This window comes from Hypanus sabinus, chromosome 11 (genome assembly GCF_030144855.1).
Source record: "Hypanus sabinus isolate sHypSab1 chromosome 11, sHypSab1.hap1, whole genome shotgun sequence".
Classification (NCBI taxonomy): Eukaryota; Metazoa; Chordata; class Chondrichthyes; order Myliobatiformes; family Dasyatidae; genus Hypanus; species Hypanus sabinus.
In genome coordinates this window covers 67,481,279-67,499,539 of record NC_082716.1, presented here as the reverse complement: position 1 = coordinate 67,499,539, position 18,261 = coordinate 67,481,279, and the positions used below count along the sequence as shown (strand labels likewise).

Genomic DNA, 18,261 nt, shown 5'->3' with positions numbered 1-18,261 from the left:
GTCTCTTGTCGGCTCTCCACAGAGATGTATATAATATTCACAAGTCACCCCACAACTATAGAGGGTATAGAAATATGCACACACAACCACACCACACATCAAATCTGCAAGTTGAGGTTGGGTAAAAATGGGCTTATCCCTCCTTCAACCGCTCCCTGGCCAGGCAGTAAAGATTCATCCACAGATGTTGTCTCCACATTACAGAGGAGCCAAGTGCAATGATTGTTAATGGGAATTTACCCCTACTGGACTTTGCTGCTAACCCAGGGAGGGAGATATATACAAAAGCATTTATTACTCTGGTCCTTATCAACTGGAAAACTACACATTAATGGATTGAGGATGAAGCTAATGGAACACAAGGACTGGTCATAGAAACCGCTGATACCACTGGAAGCATAATCTTCGCACCAATAGACATTCTTAAGACTTAAAAGAAGAAAATGGGAAATGAAGTAATCACTGCAGATACTTGCAATAATTTCCTGAAAAGTTCTGTGTTACTTTACTTACTGCTTTTCATATTTATAATAGTTATTTGTGTATGCCTGTAGGTACAGCCTCACTCTCTGGCAGGGATCTATTGATTCCATCACTGTGGAAGATCTCTTATTCTTCAGAGACAACAGCAACATTGAACAAATCTATTACGACATTTATGAACCAGTTTTGTCAGAATTCAAAAAAATTGCATGTATGCATTCTAATTTATTTTAATTTATTCTACCCTTTCTTCCTACTTTGCTCACATCCCCTTAGGAACTTTGCTCGGAAGCTCTTGGCTTTTGCCTGTTATCCCAGAGATTCAGGAACTGATAAGTCCAAGCCATACAGAAATCAAGTTCATTCACCTTGAAATAAGTTATCATAGTTCTGTTCATAACTTTCTTACTCCAGTAGGTTTAAAAGTTTTTTTGGCAACTTGCGTTGTAACCTTACCTGGTTAACCACTTCTCACCATTAATTAGCTGATTTTTTTTTTGCTGCCGGTTTTATGGTCAATGTACTGCTTTTGTAAGTTGCTACCCTTAAAGAGGTGGAATTGACTCTCATTCTTCAACCATTGGGGCAAAATGCCACTAGAAATTTGATAGCATCAAAAACAGTACAGTCATATGTTTCCATTAGGATCTCCAGAAAATTATCTGTATGATCTCTTGCACTTGTGCTCTATCAGAATCCATCCTCTCTCTAAATGGGGTTGAGGGAGGGAATTTAAAACAAAATTTTTTTCAAAGTGATTTAAAATTTTCTAGAGAGTCAGAATTCACCCATTTTTGTTGTGTTCAGTGCAGACAAATAGAAGCCGAAGGTTTTACCCTGGCGGGAAACTACTGGATTATTTTCCCCATCAAGATATTGGAGAATTGCAGGTCCATTGGTTTGACATTGGAGCCACATTTTCGGACTTGTCAGAACTTCTTCAAGGTAATGATGTCCTCTTCAATTAATGATATTTTGGTGACACTATTGAATTCATATTTTGGGCCACTATAAGCTCCTCCACAATGAATCTTGCACTTATGAAGAAAGTATTTCTTGCAGTTGATATGAATTATTTTCCCATTTTGTTGCCACCAATTCCTTTGGTTAATTGAGCCACTATAAATTACCCTCAGCAGCTTGATGAGTGAAAGAATCTGGAGGGAGTTAAAAGGAGTGCAAAGAGAATAGTTGTCAAAAAAAGAAATTGTGGGGGAATGGATCGCACTATGAGTGGCATAGTGTAACCTGGCTGAAATAGTTTCCAATGACAATATGGTAAAGGATAGGAGGGATAAGGAGGCAAGGAAGACAACTTTCTTTAATGAGCTTGTAATTAGATGTGATGAAGTCGTTAAAATCTCCAGTATACATCAATGAATATACACTTTACTCAGCAGATCTCATTATTACATTAATTTCCACACAAGGGCTTTTTCTGGACCAGCAATTTTAATTTGGCTAACTAAATACATGAATGTTTGTGAAGATGATTGGAGCACGTAACTGTTGCATCCTGGGCTGGTACAGCTGGACAGACAGAAGAGAAATCCTTTTGCTGCATTTCTCTGGTCATGTCCACTTTACAGCCAATGAATCACTGCTTGCACTTTCTGAAGGTCAGGTTCATTCTATATAGTTAAACATTGTAAGGGTTTGGATAGCTTGTAAATCTGAAGCCATAAACCCAAGCACATCATATAAATGATCTTATTTCTTAAAGGGAACGCTGGAGGAATGCTTGTCCTGAATGTGAAGAGTAAATTCGGTAGTATTCTAATGGTGGAAAGTTCCAAACGTGGATCAGAATTCCTTTTGGAAGAGGTTCTAAATCAGGTCTTACGTTCATCAAACCAGTGGAGCGTTTACCTAAAGATACTCTCCACTCGGACACTAGCTCCAACTCTGTATTTGCTTTATGAACTTTACACAGAGCACCTTCTCCACATACCTGTCTGGATCAGCATGGAAGTCTCTTACGGCAGCTTCAGCACACCGGGGTATATTGAAGGAAGCCAATTCATCAATACCATCAATAAAATATTTCCTTTTGTAACTATAGCTCCAAGCTGGCCAGCTGAAGCACTTAACCATGGTTACACAGAACCCTTGGTGGAAGACATGCTGAGTCTTTGTCAGGGGTTGTGGCAAACCCTGTCCTTCCAGCTCCAGGCTGTTCCGTTGTCTAAATCGTGGCAGGCAACCTTCAGACTGCTGCAGGCTTCCCCCAGCTACACTCTGACAGTGGAACACCTACATACACAGGGCACATACGCAGACGCGTTTCGAGGACTGATCAACATCCGAATGCACAGCAGCCGTCGGATTTACTACCGTTTACCTCCAGATTATAGAAACAATTTTGAGATTGATATTTTTACTTCATAAATGTGATCCCCAACTCTCTGTATTCATAGTCACATATTCCAGGTACTCAGGCAAGCAAATCAATTACGTTCTAAATCAATAAATTCTTGGATGGAACCACTGAATTGGATGGTTAGAACCCAGCACAGATGCAAGCTGCACTCTTCTTTCATTTCTCATTACGTTAATATACATTAGTATTTAAGCTTTTGATACAAAAGTTAATTTTCTGGACATTGATTGTAAAAGCCTGATGAATAGTCTGCTAGGTTTAAAGGATGATGTGCATTTGATTTATCCAGACAGGTTTACTTACTCATTGAGTTGTAATCCCATTAGACAAATTGTTCTACACTGCAGACCTTGGTTGCTTGCTCTTACTGTCCATGTCAAGATTCAAGATTGTTTAATGCCATTTCCAGTACACAAGTGTAAAGCAGACAAAATAATTGTTACTCTGGATCCAATGCAGCAAAAACAACACATGCACTAATAAAAAAAACAGTAAATATAAATACATAAGATAGTTTATATATAGTACATGGATTATTTGTATTTCCATAGAGTGATACTAGTCCATAGAAGTGTCTGTACATAAGGTGACTAATAGGAAATAATAAAGTAGTGGTGGTTGGGGTGGATTAGTGGGTGGAGCTGTTGATCAGCCTTATTATTTGGGAAAGGTGACTGTTTTTGAGTCCGCTGACCCTGGCGTGGATGCTATGTAGCTGTCCCACTTCCATCAGGGAGTAAAACAGTCTATGAACAGGGTAGGTGGGATCCTTAATGATGTTTTCCAGCAGCTTTCTGTATACACATCTTTGATGATGGGTAGGCTGCTGCCGGTGATGCATTGGACAGTTTTGACTACCCTTCCTGTCTCACGGTGCAGTTTCCATACCAAGCAGCTTTGTACTGTGCACCTAAGAATGACATTGGCATAGTCCAGCTGTCTCCAGTAGAGGCATTAGTGAGCTTCCCTGATTGTGTAGAACATGTTCTGGGACCATGAGAGGCTGGGCAAGATGTGCTCTCCCAGGAGTCTGAAATCGCTCGCAGTTCCCACTGCTGTGTTGCCAATGTAAAGAAGCATGTGATGTTGCAAGTTGCAGATGGACAACAAATTAAAATAAAGAGATATAGTGTCATGAACTTTCATTTGCAGCAGGAATAACTGAATGGCCTCTCCTCCTCCAAAAATTCTATCCTACAGAACATGCCAAAAACTGCAGGTGGGCAGAGTGTAAACACTCCCACTCTCCTTTCCTGGATCTAGTGTATTAGAGAATACTGGATTTATACTTTAATAAGTGATGTTCTTCTCGTTCTTGACATCCAACAGATGTATTAATAGCAATCACATGGTTCAAACACCAAGTCATATTGCACAAAGCTATTTAAGATAGTGACCAGAGTTTTTTTAAATATTCAGAACATTTTAGAAGCTAAATAGTTTCTGAACTGCTCTCAACAGTTTCCGTGATTTAAAAAACCCACCTAGTTCCATTTTGAATGCCTCCCAGAACTGTTCCCACCCCAGTTATTTGCCACATTTTCTTTTTCATCTTCAATGTGTCCAATCCAAAATCAACCTAGATGGCCACTCATCTCCCATTCACTGCAAATCTCTGCTCATTAAAAATCTCCAACCGTTTGGGATTTCTAGTGATTCCGTTGGACTGTCGCCTGTCACCCTTCTCCTTCCAACTTCTCAAACACATGGTTCAGCTTCTGTGCTTAACTCCATCTTGGTGTCGCCACTCACCCAGTCTAGCTTCCTCCAACATGATACCCACCCACACTCTATTCCTCCACTGTACTTCCCAACCCTTTGTCCTTTTGTCCTCATCTATTGGCAGCTATCTGGACTGTCAAACTCAAACTCCCCAGATCTATCTAGTTTTCACACCCAAGGTCTTAAAATGAAATAGTGACAAGCTATTCACTGCAGGTGTCTGGGTACCTTGAGACCCCGTTGAGTTCTTAAAAGTTGCTAAATGGTACTTCCAAACAATTACGCCAACATAATTTCAAGAAAGAGTTAGAGCTCTTAAAGATAGCGGAGTCAAGGGATATGGGGAGAAGGTAGGAACGGGGTACTGATTGTGGATGATCAGCCATGATCACAGTGAATGGCGGTGCTGGCTCAAAGGGCTGAATGGCCTACTCCTGCACCTATTGTCTATAGTTCTTCTCTCTTCAGCCATATAGCTTCTCGTCTCCAAATCCAGATTTTAAACCAGAGGTTCTTCCTGATTGTTGATTGAAATTGCAAATTATTGATTGAGCCAGTGGTTCAAACCAAAGAATTGATAGAGAACTAATTGGCGTTTTTCCAAATGCACACCTTCCAAAAATGATAATGCACAGGAGGTTCTTATAGCAGTATAAAAATAATTAAGAGCATTTACATTTCATTATTTCAATGTTGTCTTTTATTTTTTATTCAGTCACTTCTCACGTAACAACCAACTTGTCAGTGCTGCAAAATAGCACCTAGTGTTCAACTTGTTTTAAACATCTTTATGTTTTTAAACAGGAGATTTGTTTTTATAATTGACCTTTGCAATTTATTCCTGTTTTAGAAAGGCAGTGATTTCATATTTTTAATAATCAATACATTATACAATTAAGGTCAAATATTTTACTCCAGATTTTAAAAATGATACACATTCATTCACAGATTCCATCATCACCAAAATGAACTCCTGCACTAAGCAATGTGATCAATTTAGATGCAAACACGAGGAAATCTGCAGATGCTGGAAATTCAAGCAACACATACAAAATGCTGGTGGAACACAGCAGGCCAGGCAGCATCAATAGGGAGAAGCACTGACGACGTTTCAGGCTGAGACCTGATGCAGGGTCTCGGCCCAAAACGTCGACAGCGCTTCTCCCTATAGATGCTGCCTGGCCTGCTGCGTTCCACCAGCATTTTGTGTGTGTTGATCAATTTAGATGGTAACTTTTCTTCAGCATTACACGGTTTTGCATTTTGCCTTTCTGTGAAATTGTATTGTCAACACCATCATTGTGTGCATGCTGTTGAAAGGAAATGATGATTAAGTACACCGGAATGAAAATGTAACTTTACAAATCCACACTCTCAACTAAAATGAATAGAAAATTAGCTTGTGTTTTTGTTTACAAAAGCAAGGATACACTGCAAGCTCACTGGCCACCTACAAATAATTAAAAGCTTATCATAAGCATACAAAATGGACTGTTGGTGACAATCGCTCAGTAATATGATCATCAACAGAAAAACTTTTCTTTAAAAAGGTTAAAAATCAGAAATACTCTTCTTTTAAAATCCTCATGCAAGCATTTTTCTAGTAAAATCTTATCAAAATTACTGTAAAAATATGGATTAAATTTGGCAGTTTGCAAAAAAACTGCTGTACCTATTATGTTTTTATATACAAAAATTAATACACAGAAGCTAATGGCAGCAAACTCAGCTCTAAACAATTACAAGGCAGTGACCAAGGGCCACAGTGTTTCTCCACCACTGTTAACTCTCAATAAGCCTCTCTTGAAACAATACAAACACACAAATGCAATGCACTCTGCTGATTTCAAAGATCATGTACTTAACTGGAATTTGCAGTGCTATTTGTTCACAACTGAAATTTTGCCTTATTTTATTTTATCTAAAAACCTTCTTTTCATGAGCACCAAAGCCAGTGGGACAGCGAAACATGATGAAGATTTATGTCAAGTCCCACCCAATGTCACATTGCCAAATGGATGGATGGTATCCTTATTTTGTTCAAGAAATTCATTACAAGCCTCAACAATTTTGCATACATCTGAAGACAATCCAGTGATGTCAGGAGTGAAGTAAGGGAGTACTTGAGGGGTTGCTTGGATGTAATAGGCAATCTGAAAAAGTAAATCAAGTAGTTGTATTAGGCATGGCAGAAGCACTCCACTCTACAGCCTGTCCCTTTGTATTCACTTATTTATCTGTCTATATTTGTTCGGGATTCACCCCAACGGTTTCATTGAAAACTGCAAAAGAACTGAAATAATGCCCAAAGATAACTCCAAGTTTCTTACTGGATAGCTCTCTTACTGCTGGTATCAAATACACTGACATCTACCCCTGCACTTTCAACTGGGGGTGAGATGGGGAAGGGGGGGTTTGAGGATAGAGGAGAAGACCAGCTATAATGCCCTTCACTTCTCTCTTCTTTCTGTGACACAGACTGAATAATGTGTGCAACCCAGGTTCATGTCCAAGCTGCAAGTCTACATGTATGCACATGAAGAACAGATACTAGCTTCTCCAAAACCACAAGGTGGTCCATTCAAGAATTCTGCCCTAAAGAATCACAGCAGCAATTGCACCAGGTGTAAATTGTCAACATCAAATGTTTGTTTTCTTTTACAGTGTTATAATCAATAATCTTACAGGAGAGGAAGTGGATACAAGTTTGAAAGAAGAGAAGTTGAATTAATATAACACTGTATTATGCCCCTTAATGTCTCACATGGTCTGTACACACCAGCTGTGTGGTGAAAAAGGCACAACAGCACCTCTTTTATCTCAGACGGTTGAGGAAGTTTGGTATGGGCCCCAACATCCTAAGAACTTTCTACAGGGGCACAATTGAGAGCATCCTGACTGGCTGCATCACTGCCTGGTATTGCAATTGTACCTCCCTTAATCGCAGGACTCTGCAGAGTGGTGCAGACAGCCCAGCACATCTGTAGTTGTGAACTTCCCATGATTCAGGACATTTACAAGGACAGGTGTGTAAAAAGGGTCCATTGGATCATTGAGGACCCAAGTCATCCCAACCACAATCTATTCCAGCTGCTACCATTTGGGAAATGGTATCGCAGCTTAAAAGCCAGAACCACCAGACTCCAGGACAGCTTCAGACTGGTGAACTCACATTGATTTGAGTGTACTTTATATTACATTGACTGTTCTATTTATTATAAATTACTATGATTGTACATTGCACATTTAGATGGAGATGTAACATAAAAAGATTTTTACTCCTCATGTATGTGAAGGATGTAATAAATAAGTCAATTTAATTCCCAAAGCAATAGGAGGGGAATGAGGGTATGGAGTAATCCGACACACATTGAATTATAACTATATGGACACAGAGACATGTTGTCCACGTCACTGAAATCTGCAAATAGTTATGCAATATAAACTCATGTACAGTACTTGTGTTTAATCAAAGTTGTACTACATTACCCACACTAGTAAATTTAACCTAGCGTGCTTCACATCAATATAAGAAAATTTACTGAAGCATTGTTTTATGAGAAGCATAATGCCACATTGTATTATTCAGCAGATGATTTGAATTGGGTTCCCTTTAAAGCCAAACAATTCTTATGGCCAAATCCAATCCCACTTAGAGGTTAATTGTTGTTTAGGGAGGAGATCAGAATGCTGATGTCTGTGGGAAAACCAACTGCAGACACTGCGTCTCCAGCCCTTTCCTTTCCTGAACAGTGTTTCTATATATGATGAACACAAGAAGTTGGATTAAAGCAAGCTAACTTCTGCAGTTTTCCTGTGTCAACTGTACACACCTAGGAGGTCTCCTGGACCTTAGATAATTTACTAAAGTAGATGAGCATTGGATCCTGGCTCTCTATTCTAAATTTTCCTTCACAGTGCAAATAATGGCTTGTATGCAGCCTATGAAACTGTGCCAACCACAAATCAGAAGAGTAGCCAACATCTGGACTTGCCCCATTGTTAAATTACACGTCAAAGTTCTTGATAAATTGGTACAGATGGTTAGCAGAGTTTCAAGGTCAACTAAAAGGAAATATTCCTAAGGTGCAGACTCTGTAAAGAAGTTGTGAGGTTCACATGATGTAAACCTACATGGTGATACTTCATTTTATGTAATACATGAATCAGCTGAGAAATTGCTTAAAATATGTCATTTGGAAAAACAAGAAGCAACTGGAGGGCACAAAGATTAATGAGGGAAAAATATAAAGATTCTGTCAGAGCTTGAAGTATGAAATTACATTTCAGAAAACCAAGTGCTTTTTTTGTTCTTTGCTGGTCAAATTTATGTCATCTTTTGTGGCTATTTTAGTGGGTGTGCGCAACTATTTCTGGTAGTGTGTGTGAGAACAGAGGGTTGCAACGGGGACGTTGATCAGCTGGCTGCAATGTTGATGTGTTGTCAGGTTAGCACTGCTGAGCTCTGATGTAAAGTCCAAGATCAAGCCAGGGTAAGAGATTGGCTTTATTTGGAGTCAACTGAAATCACATCTAGGAAGATGGACAAAATCAGAAAGTGTAATGGTATTCCATCACTTTGCTTAGATTTGCTCCTATCAATTATAGTCACTTTAGTTTTTTTAAAATCAAAGCCATACCCCCTTACACATATTTGAATACTGTTGTTTGAAGGAAGACTGACCGAGTTGTAATTTCCTATTACAGTGGATTCCAGTTAATTAGGCCACTGGTTAATCAGGGCAGCTGCTTATTTGGGGCAACTCTTAACATAAACAAATCAAAAAAACAGGCTGGATTTCCTTCATTTGGGACACTATGCCACTTAATTGGAATAGGAGACTGTTGCCAAACATCTTCTAACTACCATCAGTCGCGCTGACATCCTGTGGCTGATAGATACTACAGATAGATTTAGAGCAAACAGTTCTCAAATAGCATCAATTGTGTGTTTGTGTTCAAAAAGCAATGATTTTTGTCACTGATAGATGCAAATAATAAATAGCAAGACAATTCAGAACTGTTTTACTTACCACGATTTCAAGCACTTAGGCATGGAGATGCTAGAAATTCTATATCTGAATGCACAAAGTGTCAGAAATAAGGCGGATGAGCTTGAAGCCCAGGTGCGAATGGGTAACTATGATGTTGTTGGGATAATGGAGACATGGCTGTAGGGAGATCAGACCTGGGAAATGAATGTACAAGGGTATACGTGCTATCGTAGGGACAGAAATGTGGGCAGAGGGGGTGGGGTGGCCCTGTTGGTGAGGAATGGGTGGCTCTTTGCAAGGGGGGACATAGGGTCAGGAGAAGTAGAGTCTGTGTGGATAGAACTGAGGAACAGTAAGGGCAAAAGGACCCAAATGGGTGTTGTCTACAGGCCACCAAACAGTAGCATGGATATTGGGTGCAAGTTGAATAGGGAGTTAACATTGGCATGTGGCAAAGGTAATGTCGCAGTAGTTATGGGGGATTTCAACATGCAGGTGAACTGGGAGAATCAGATTGGTGCTGGACCACAGGATAGGGAGTTTGTAGAGTGCCTATGGGATGCATTCTTGGAACAGCTTGTACGAGAGCCGACCAGGGACAAGACTATTCTGGATTTAGTGTTATGTAATGAACAGGATTTGATAAGCAATCTTGCAGCAAAGGAGCCATTAGGAGGTAGTGATCATAATATGATAAGTTTTTATCTGCAATTTGAGAAGGATAAGGGCAGCTCGGAGGTGTTAGTGTTGCAGGTGAAAAGGGGAAACTATGGAGCCATGAGGGAGGAGCTGGCCAAAGTTGACTGGACGGATATCCTAGCAGAAAAGACAGTGGAACAGCAATGGCAGGTATTCTTGGGAATAATGCACAAGGTGCAAAATCAGTTCATCCCCCAGAGAAGGAAGGATTCAAAGGGGGGAAAGGGGCCACAGTGGTTGACAAAGGAAGTCAGAGATTGCACAGCATTAAAAAAAAGGAAGTATGACAGAGCTAAGGTGAGTGGGAGGACAGGTGAGTGGGAGGACGGATGATTGGGAAATTTTTAAGGAACAACAGAACTTAACTAAAAAGACAATACGGGGAGAAAAAATGAGGTACGAACGCAAGCTAGCCAGGAATATAAAGGAGGATAGCAAAAGCTTTTTTAGGTACATGAAGAGAAAGAAGATAGTTAAGAACAATGTTGGGCCCTTGAAGAATGAATTGGGTGAAATTGTTATGGGAAACAGAGAAATGGCAGAAGAATTTAATAAGTACTTTAGATCTGTTTTCACTAAGGAAGACACAAGCAATCTCCCAGATGTATGGATGGGCCATGGACATAGGGTAACAGAGGAAATGAAACAGATTGACATTAGGAAGGAAACAGTGATGAGTAGACTGATGGGACTGAAGGCTGACAAATCCCCAGGACCGGATGGTCTGCATCCTAGGGTACTAAAGGAGGTGGCCCTGGAAATTGCGGATGCATTGGTAATCATTTTCCAATGTTCCTTAGATTCAGGATCAGTTCCTGAGAATTGGAGAATGGCTAATGTTATCCCACTTTTTAAGAAAGGAGGGAGGGAGAAAACAGAACTATCGACCTGTCAGCCTGACATTGGTGGTGGGAAAGATGCTAGGGTCCATTATTAAGGATGAAATAGTGGCATTTCTAGATAGCAGTGATAGGATTGGGCTGAGCCAGCATGAATTTACCAAGAGTAAATCATGCTTGACTAATCTGTTGGAGTTTTTCGAGGATGTAACCAGGAAGTTAGACGGGGGAGATCCAATGGATGTAGTGTACCTCGATTTTCAGAAGGCATTTGATAAGGTCCCACATAGGAGATTGGTGGGTAAAATCAAAGCTCAGGGCATCAGGGGGAAGACATTGACTTGGATAAAAAAACTGGTTGGCAGATGGAAAGCAAAGGGTAGCGGTGAATGGGTGTTTCTCGGAATGGCAGGTGGTGACTAGTGGGGTGCCACAGGGCTTGGTATTGGGACCACAGCTGTTTACAATTTACGTCAACTATTTGGATGAAGGCATTGAAAATAACATCAGCAAATTTGCTGATGATACTAAGCTGGGTGGCAGTGTGACATGTGATAAGGATGTTAGGAGAATTCAGGGTGACTTGGATAGGCTGGGTGAGTGGGCAGATACTTGGCAGATGACGTTTAATGTGAGTAAGTGTGAGGTTATCCACTTTGGGAGTAAGAACAGGAAGGCAGATTATTATCTGAACGGTGTAGAGTTCGGTAAGGGAGAAATACAAAGAGATCTAGGAGTCCTTATTCATCAGTCACTGAAGGTGAATGAGCAAGTGCAGCAGGCAGTGAAGGAGGCTAATGGAATGTTGGCCTTTATTACTAAGGGAATTGAGTACAAGAGCAAGGAAATCCTCTTGCATTTGTACAGAGCCTGGTGAGACCACACCTGGAATATTGTGTACAGTTTTGGTCTCCAGGGTTAAGGAAGGACATCCTGGCTGTAGAGGAAGTGCAGCATAGATTCACGAGGTTAATTCTGGGATGTCTGGACTGTCTTACATAGAGAGGTTAGAGAGACTGGGCTTGTACACGCTGGAATTAAGGAGATTGAGAAGGGATCTGATTGAAACATATAAGATTATTAAGGGATTGGACAAGATAGAGGCAGGAAATATGTTCCAGATGCTGGGAGAGTCCAGTACCAGAGGGCATGGTTTGAGAATAAGGGGTAGGTCATTTAGGACAGAGTTAAGGGAAAACTTCTTCTCCCAGAGAGTTGTGGGGGCCTGGAATGCACTGCCTCGGAAGGCAGTGGAGGCCAATTCTCTGGATGCTTTCAAGAAGGAGCTAGATAGGTATCTTATGGATAGGGAAATCAAGGGATATGGGGACAAGGCAGGAACCGGGTATTGATAGTAGTTGATCAGCCATGATCTCAAAATGGCGGTGCAGGCTCGAAGGGCCGAATGGTCTACTTCTGCACCTATTGTCTATTGTCTATAAATGGCTTGGGGGGAAATGAAACAATTTTGCTACCTTCAACAAGTTAGGGACTATGAAGAATTCAAAGGTATCCACAATCACCTTGTATGTAACAAAGAAAATAGTTTTGGAGGATGCAATCATTGAAACCATTGTTTGAAGCCAATCCATTATCTGCACAAGATGTCTATGTTGATTCGTTCATTTACAGTCAATTAAAATAACATTAGCGTACACTGAATGAATTCCTCCATCAACAAATATTAGGAACTAATACAGTTTTATAGTACTATAGCTGTTTAGGTAGCATTCTCATTTGTTCTGTATTCAATTTAAATACTTAATTTGTTATTCAGTTTACTTCAGTAGTTTTTTTTATATCCTTTTAAACTATTTTCATGAAGCTTTGGCTAATTGGGGTAGCTGCTTAACTGGGCCAGAATGTACTGGTCCTGACGTCTCCCAATTAACTGGAATCTACTATATTTGTTTCCTAAAATATGCTTCCATATAGTCCAATAATTCACATCACTGTGCATACCCACCAGCCCAACTCACCCAACAATCCTTTTTCCTCATCTCTGCAGCAGAGGTGAGGGAGGGATAGTTCGAACAAAAGGAGTATTTTTATAGGGTGGGGTTAGAAGGCTTGATGTGGCAGTAGAAGTACAAGTTAAGATCACATTAAATTCGCATCTGCCTTCAGTGTTATTTATAAGGTGGTAGGACATGCCTTGCAGGCCTGACTATACAAGAAGGTAAACCTGAGCCAAAATGATGACAGGCAGAAATTCTGCACCAGACAGTTCTGATTCAAACACAATTGAGTCGAGAACTTTGCAACGTGACCAGACATAGATGAGGTATTGTTCCCAAGTTTGTGCTGTTTCTCGTTGCTACTTCAGATTTCTAGCATCTGCAGTTTTTTTTTATATATATACATTTCCAATTCAGTTTAATGCTGGGGAAACAACAAAGAATATGGGGTCAATTGAAACCAGGACTGGGAAGATAGCCAAAGGCCATCACACATATGAAACAGTGCTTGTTGCCAAGGAGACAAAAGTCCCAAGCAATGGGCCAAAGAGCAGATATGCAAGGTTAGTTGGTACTGAAGAATGCTTAGAATTCATAAGCAACAGGGATTAACGATCCAGGAACACCAGTCATTAGCTCCACCTTGCAGATGCAAAAGCAATCAAAACTATACTGCATCTACAACCACGGTGAGCAAAACATTTCAGATTTGTCTTACTGTTCATTACTTGCTATATATCCGTGACAAAAATCACTGCTTTTTGAACAGAAACACGCAAGTGACACTATTCAAAAACTGTATTTGTGCAAAACATTTGTAAGACTTCATTTGCAATGCTGTGCTTAATTTTGGGTAAGTCACATCTGGATACTGGTTTTAGCAAGAAAATGCATCATTTCATTAGGCTGCAAATGGGGATGAAAAGACTCAAGTATGAGACAAGACCAGTAAACTTGGACTGCAAATCACTGGAAGTCAGAATCTGGTTATTACAACTGTAATATATTGTGAAATTTGTTTTGTAGCAGCAGTACTGTATAAGACAAAAATTACTATAAGTTACAAATACACAAATGAATAAATAGTGCAAAAGAGGAAAATGAGGTAGTGTTCGTGGACTGCACAGAAATCTGATGGCAGAGCTGTTCCTAAAACTTTGTGTGTCGGTGCCTCCTCCCCAGTGGTGACAATGAGAAGTAATGTCCCGGATGGTGAGGGTACTTGAGGCACCGCTTTTTGAAGATCTCCTCGATGGTGCTGAGGGCTGTGTTCGTAATGGAGCTGGCTGAGTTTCTGCAGCCTCTTTCAATGTTGCACATTTCAGCTGATGCAACCACTCAGAATGCTCTCCACAGTACACTGGAAGAAATCTGCTCGAGTCTTTGGTGACATACCAAATCTCCTCAAACTCCGAATGAGTATAGCCAGTGGAGTGCTTTCTTCATGATTGCGTCAATGTGTTGGGCCTAGGATAGATCCCCTGAGATGTTGATGCCCCTGAATTTAAAGCTGCTCACAGCTCAGTGAGGACTGGTGTGTGATTTCCTGACTTACCCTCCCTGAAGTCCACAATCAATTCCTTGGTCTCACTGACGTTGAGTGCAAGGTTGTTGTGACAGCATTCACCCAGCTGATCCATCTCACTCCTGTATGCCTCCTTATCACCATCGAGATTCTACCAACAACAGTGAACATACAGATGATGTTTGAGCTGCACCTAGCCAGTCATGAGTGAGAATAGAGCAATGGTCTAAACATGCATCCTTGAGGTGTATGTGTTGACTATCAGCAAGGAAGAGATGTTGTTTCTAATCTGCACAGACTTGGTCTCCAGGTGAGGAAGTCGAGAATCCCACTGCAGAGGAAGGTTTGAAGCTTGTTGATTAGTACTAATGGGATTATGGTGTTGAATGCCAAGCAGTAATCAGTAAACAGCAGCCCAATGTATGTATTGCTCCTGTCCAAGTGCTCCAAAGCCAAATGGAGAGCCAATGAGATTGCATCCATTGTAGACTTGTTGTGGCAGTAGGAAAATTGCAGTAGGTCCAGGTCCTTGCTCAGGCAGGAGATAGTATTCATCTTCTCATAGGTGCAGGTGGGAACCTTTGACCGCAGCTGTGAGAGGTCAAGTATGTCCTTGAACAGTCCAGCCAATTTCGCCCAATTCAGCACCCAGCCAGGTAGACTACTTGATGCCTTGTGAGGGGTTCACCCTCTTGAACAATATCCTGATGCGAGCCTCTGAGACAGAGATCGTAAGGTCACCCACCAGTTGCTGCAGTCATTTGTACAGGTGTAGTGTTATTACCGCTTTCAAAGTGTGTATAAACAGAAAAGGTAAAAGAATAGTCTGGCAAGTGAATCAAAGGATCGCCAAAGAGAACGTCAGAGCACTCTGCTACAAAGCGAGTTCAGGTAGTTAGGTGCTAAGTTAAAAGTACAAAATCTCCAGGGTGCTTATCTCAGGGGGCTATCCATTCCATGTGCTAGTGTGGCTAGAAATACAGATTTAATCCAATTTAACACATAGTGAAGGAGGTGGTGGAAGAGTGAGGATTTCAGATTTTTTGGATCATTGGGCTCTTCCAGGGAAGATGGGACCTGTACAAATGGGACAGTTTGGGCATGAACTGGACTAATATCCTTAAGGGAAGGTTTGCTAGTGCTGCTCCAGGAGGTTTAAACTAGAGTTGCATGGGGATGAGAGCCAGAGTGGCTGGTCAGCAGGTGGAGTGGCTAAGGGGAAAGCAGATGTTGAACCTGTGTGCAAAGAGAGAAACTGAAAGGCTGAGCACATTTCCGAGTTGCGTATATTTCACTGCATGGAGTATTGTAAGTAAGGCAGATGAACTAAGAGCATAGGTAAGCACATAGAATTATGATTGTTGTGGCCATTAGTCAGACAATTGTGGGAGGGGCAGGACAGGCCGCTCAATGTTCCAGGGTTCCTTGGTTGTAGATATAATAGAGGGGCAATTACTAAAGGGGAAGGAGTGGCATTACTAGGAAAACATCATGACACTGTTCAGAGAGGGCATGCTGGATGACTTGTCTACTGAAACAATAACAGTGGAACTGAGAAATAAAGTGATAACCACGTTAATGGGTGTATAGTTACAGACCTCCCAATAGTCAATGGGATTTAGAGGAGCCAATTTATGGTGAGAAAGCAGATGCAAAAAAAAAGGTTGTGATAGTAGGTGATTTTAGCTTTTCAAATATTGACTGGGGCTCCCTTACTGTAAAAAGGGCTGGATGGGATAGAGTTTGCCACATGTGTTCTGGAACATTTCTTTAATCAATATGTAGAGGTCGTAACCTGAGAGAGCATGATACTGGATCTCCTCTTAGGGAATGAGACAGGTCAAGTGACAGAAATGTGTAGGGGAACACATTGGATCTAGTGATCATTGGTTTTCACATAATTATGGAGAAGGATAGGACTGGTCCTCGGGTTGAGATTCTAAGTTGTAGAATGGCCAATTTGATGGCATCAGAGGAGATCTGGGTAAGTGTGCATTGGGACAAGTTCTTTTCCATCAAAGGGATGCTTGGCATATGAGAAGCCTTCAAAAGTGAAGTATTGAGAGGTAAGACTTTGTACGTGTCTGTTGAAATAAAAGGCAAGTCCAACAGGTTTAGAGAACCATGGTTTTCAAGGGATATTAAGACCCTGGTTAAGAAGAAGGAGGAGGAGGAGGCACATATCAGGTATAGGCAGTTAGGACTAAATGTGGTGCTTGAGGAGTACAAGAAATGCAAGAGAGCACTTAAGAAAGAAATCAGGAGGGCTAAAAGAGGAGTTTGCTTTGGCAGACAAGGTGAATTTGAATCCCAAAGGCTTCTACAGATATATTAAGAACAAAAGGACAGCAAGGGTCATAATTGGTCCTCTTGAAGATCAAAGTGGTTATCTATGCATGGAGCCAAAAGAAATGGGGGAGATCTCAAATGTTTAGTACCTGCATTTACTTGGGAGACAGATAACTGAGAACAAAAGAGTAGTGAGGTCATGAACTGCATTTGGATTATAGAAAAAAAAGGAGCTAGTTATCCTGAGGCAAATTAAGTTGGATAAATTCCTAGAGCCTGAAGAGCCTAAGAACCTATAGAGCCCAACAGAGATATTTAAGCCATCCTTAGACAAGGGTGAGGTGCATTAGGATTGGATGATAGCAAATGTTGTTCCTTTGTTCAAGATTAAGTCACCGGGTATTCAGGATAGAGTAGTAAATTGGATTCAGAGTTGAGTAGGCTGAGTAGGTGAAGACAGAGAGTGGTTGTATCTCTTGAGAGAGATGGCTATATCTCTTAACAAGTTGTGTAGCTAGTGATGTGCTACAGAGATCGGTGATGGGTCCGTTTCTGTTTAACATCTATATACATGACTTAAATGATAATATGGTCAACTGGATCAGCAAATCTTTGGTGACATCAAGATCGGAGGTGTAGTGGACATAAGAAGATTAACAAAAGCTTGCAGCAGGATCTGGAACAGCTGGGGAAGTAGTCTGAAAAATGGCAACATGTAATTTAATTCAGACAAGTGTAAAATGTTGCACATTGTCAGGGCAAACCAGGGTAGAACTTACACAGGGAATACATTTGCACTCAGGTAGTACATTTTGTAGTACAGATCCATAGTTCCTTAAAAGGTGGTGTGTTCGGACGCAATGGATACTTCAGATCTAAACAAAGGTGTATTTGTTCATCCTGTACATCTTTTTTATGATTGCAAGTCACTGCTAGATACCAAGAACATAAAGTACTGCAGGACTCTCCCATCAGTGAGTCGCTTGATAGCGATGGACCTGGATTAATTGCATACCATTGTGTTGTCACCTGGACTTGTGTACTGTTGTGCCGTGACAGTGCGCAGCAAGAGTGACTGTCTTAAGACGTTTTTATGGGGATCGCAAGACCCTGTTGGACATTGGTAATTAGTGCACTACAAGTCGGGTTCACTGGTGAGACCACTGGCGGGGGAGCTGCATTGCCTTGGTTGTGGTGAGGACTAGGCCCAAGCCGCAGGATTGCCTGTAGCAGTCACCCAGGAGAGGAGACATTGAGGTGATGTGGGAGAGTCTCTGTGGATCGCGCTGGGGTGAGGCCCGGCCCCTCCCAATGGTGCTGCCCTCCAGTGTTTGCTTGCTGGAAGAACAAGCTGGACCAGGACTACAGTCAT

The 18,261-nt window shown here is 41.1% G+C and overlaps 2 protein-coding genes across 4 annotated transcripts in view; one reads left to right on the top strand and one right to left on the bottom strand.

Moving 5' to 3' along the window:
* Nucleotides 1–3,379, top strand: part of fam151a (family with sequence similarity 151 member A) — a 35,526-nt gene extending 32,147 nt beyond the window's left edge. For both annotated transcript variants that reach the window (XM_059984615.1, XM_059984616.1), the window contains exons 6-8: nucleotides 555–694; nucleotides 1,291–1,428; nucleotides 2,207–3,379. In XM_059984615.1, the coding sequence (XP_059840598.1) occupies nucleotides 555–694; nucleotides 1,291–1,428; nucleotides 2,207–2,871 (943 nt within the window). In that variant the 3' untranslated portion in view covers nucleotides 2,872–3,379. The remainder of the gene's footprint in view (nucleotides 1–554; nucleotides 695–1,290; nucleotides 1,429–2,206) is intronic.
* Nucleotides 3,380–3,514: 135 nt separating this feature from the next.
* The window catches only part of acot11a (acyl-CoA thioesterase 11a), a 106,909-nt gene continuing 92,162 nt past the window's right edge, over nucleotides 3,515–18,261 (bottom strand). For both annotated transcript variants that reach the window (XM_059984619.1, XM_059984618.1), the window contains one exon: nucleotides 3,515–6,738. In XM_059984619.1, coding sequence (XP_059840602.1) covers nucleotides 6,571–6,738 — 168 coding nt within the window. In that variant the 3' untranslated portion in view covers nucleotides 3,515–6,570. The remainder of the gene's footprint in view (nucleotides 6,739–18,261) is intronic.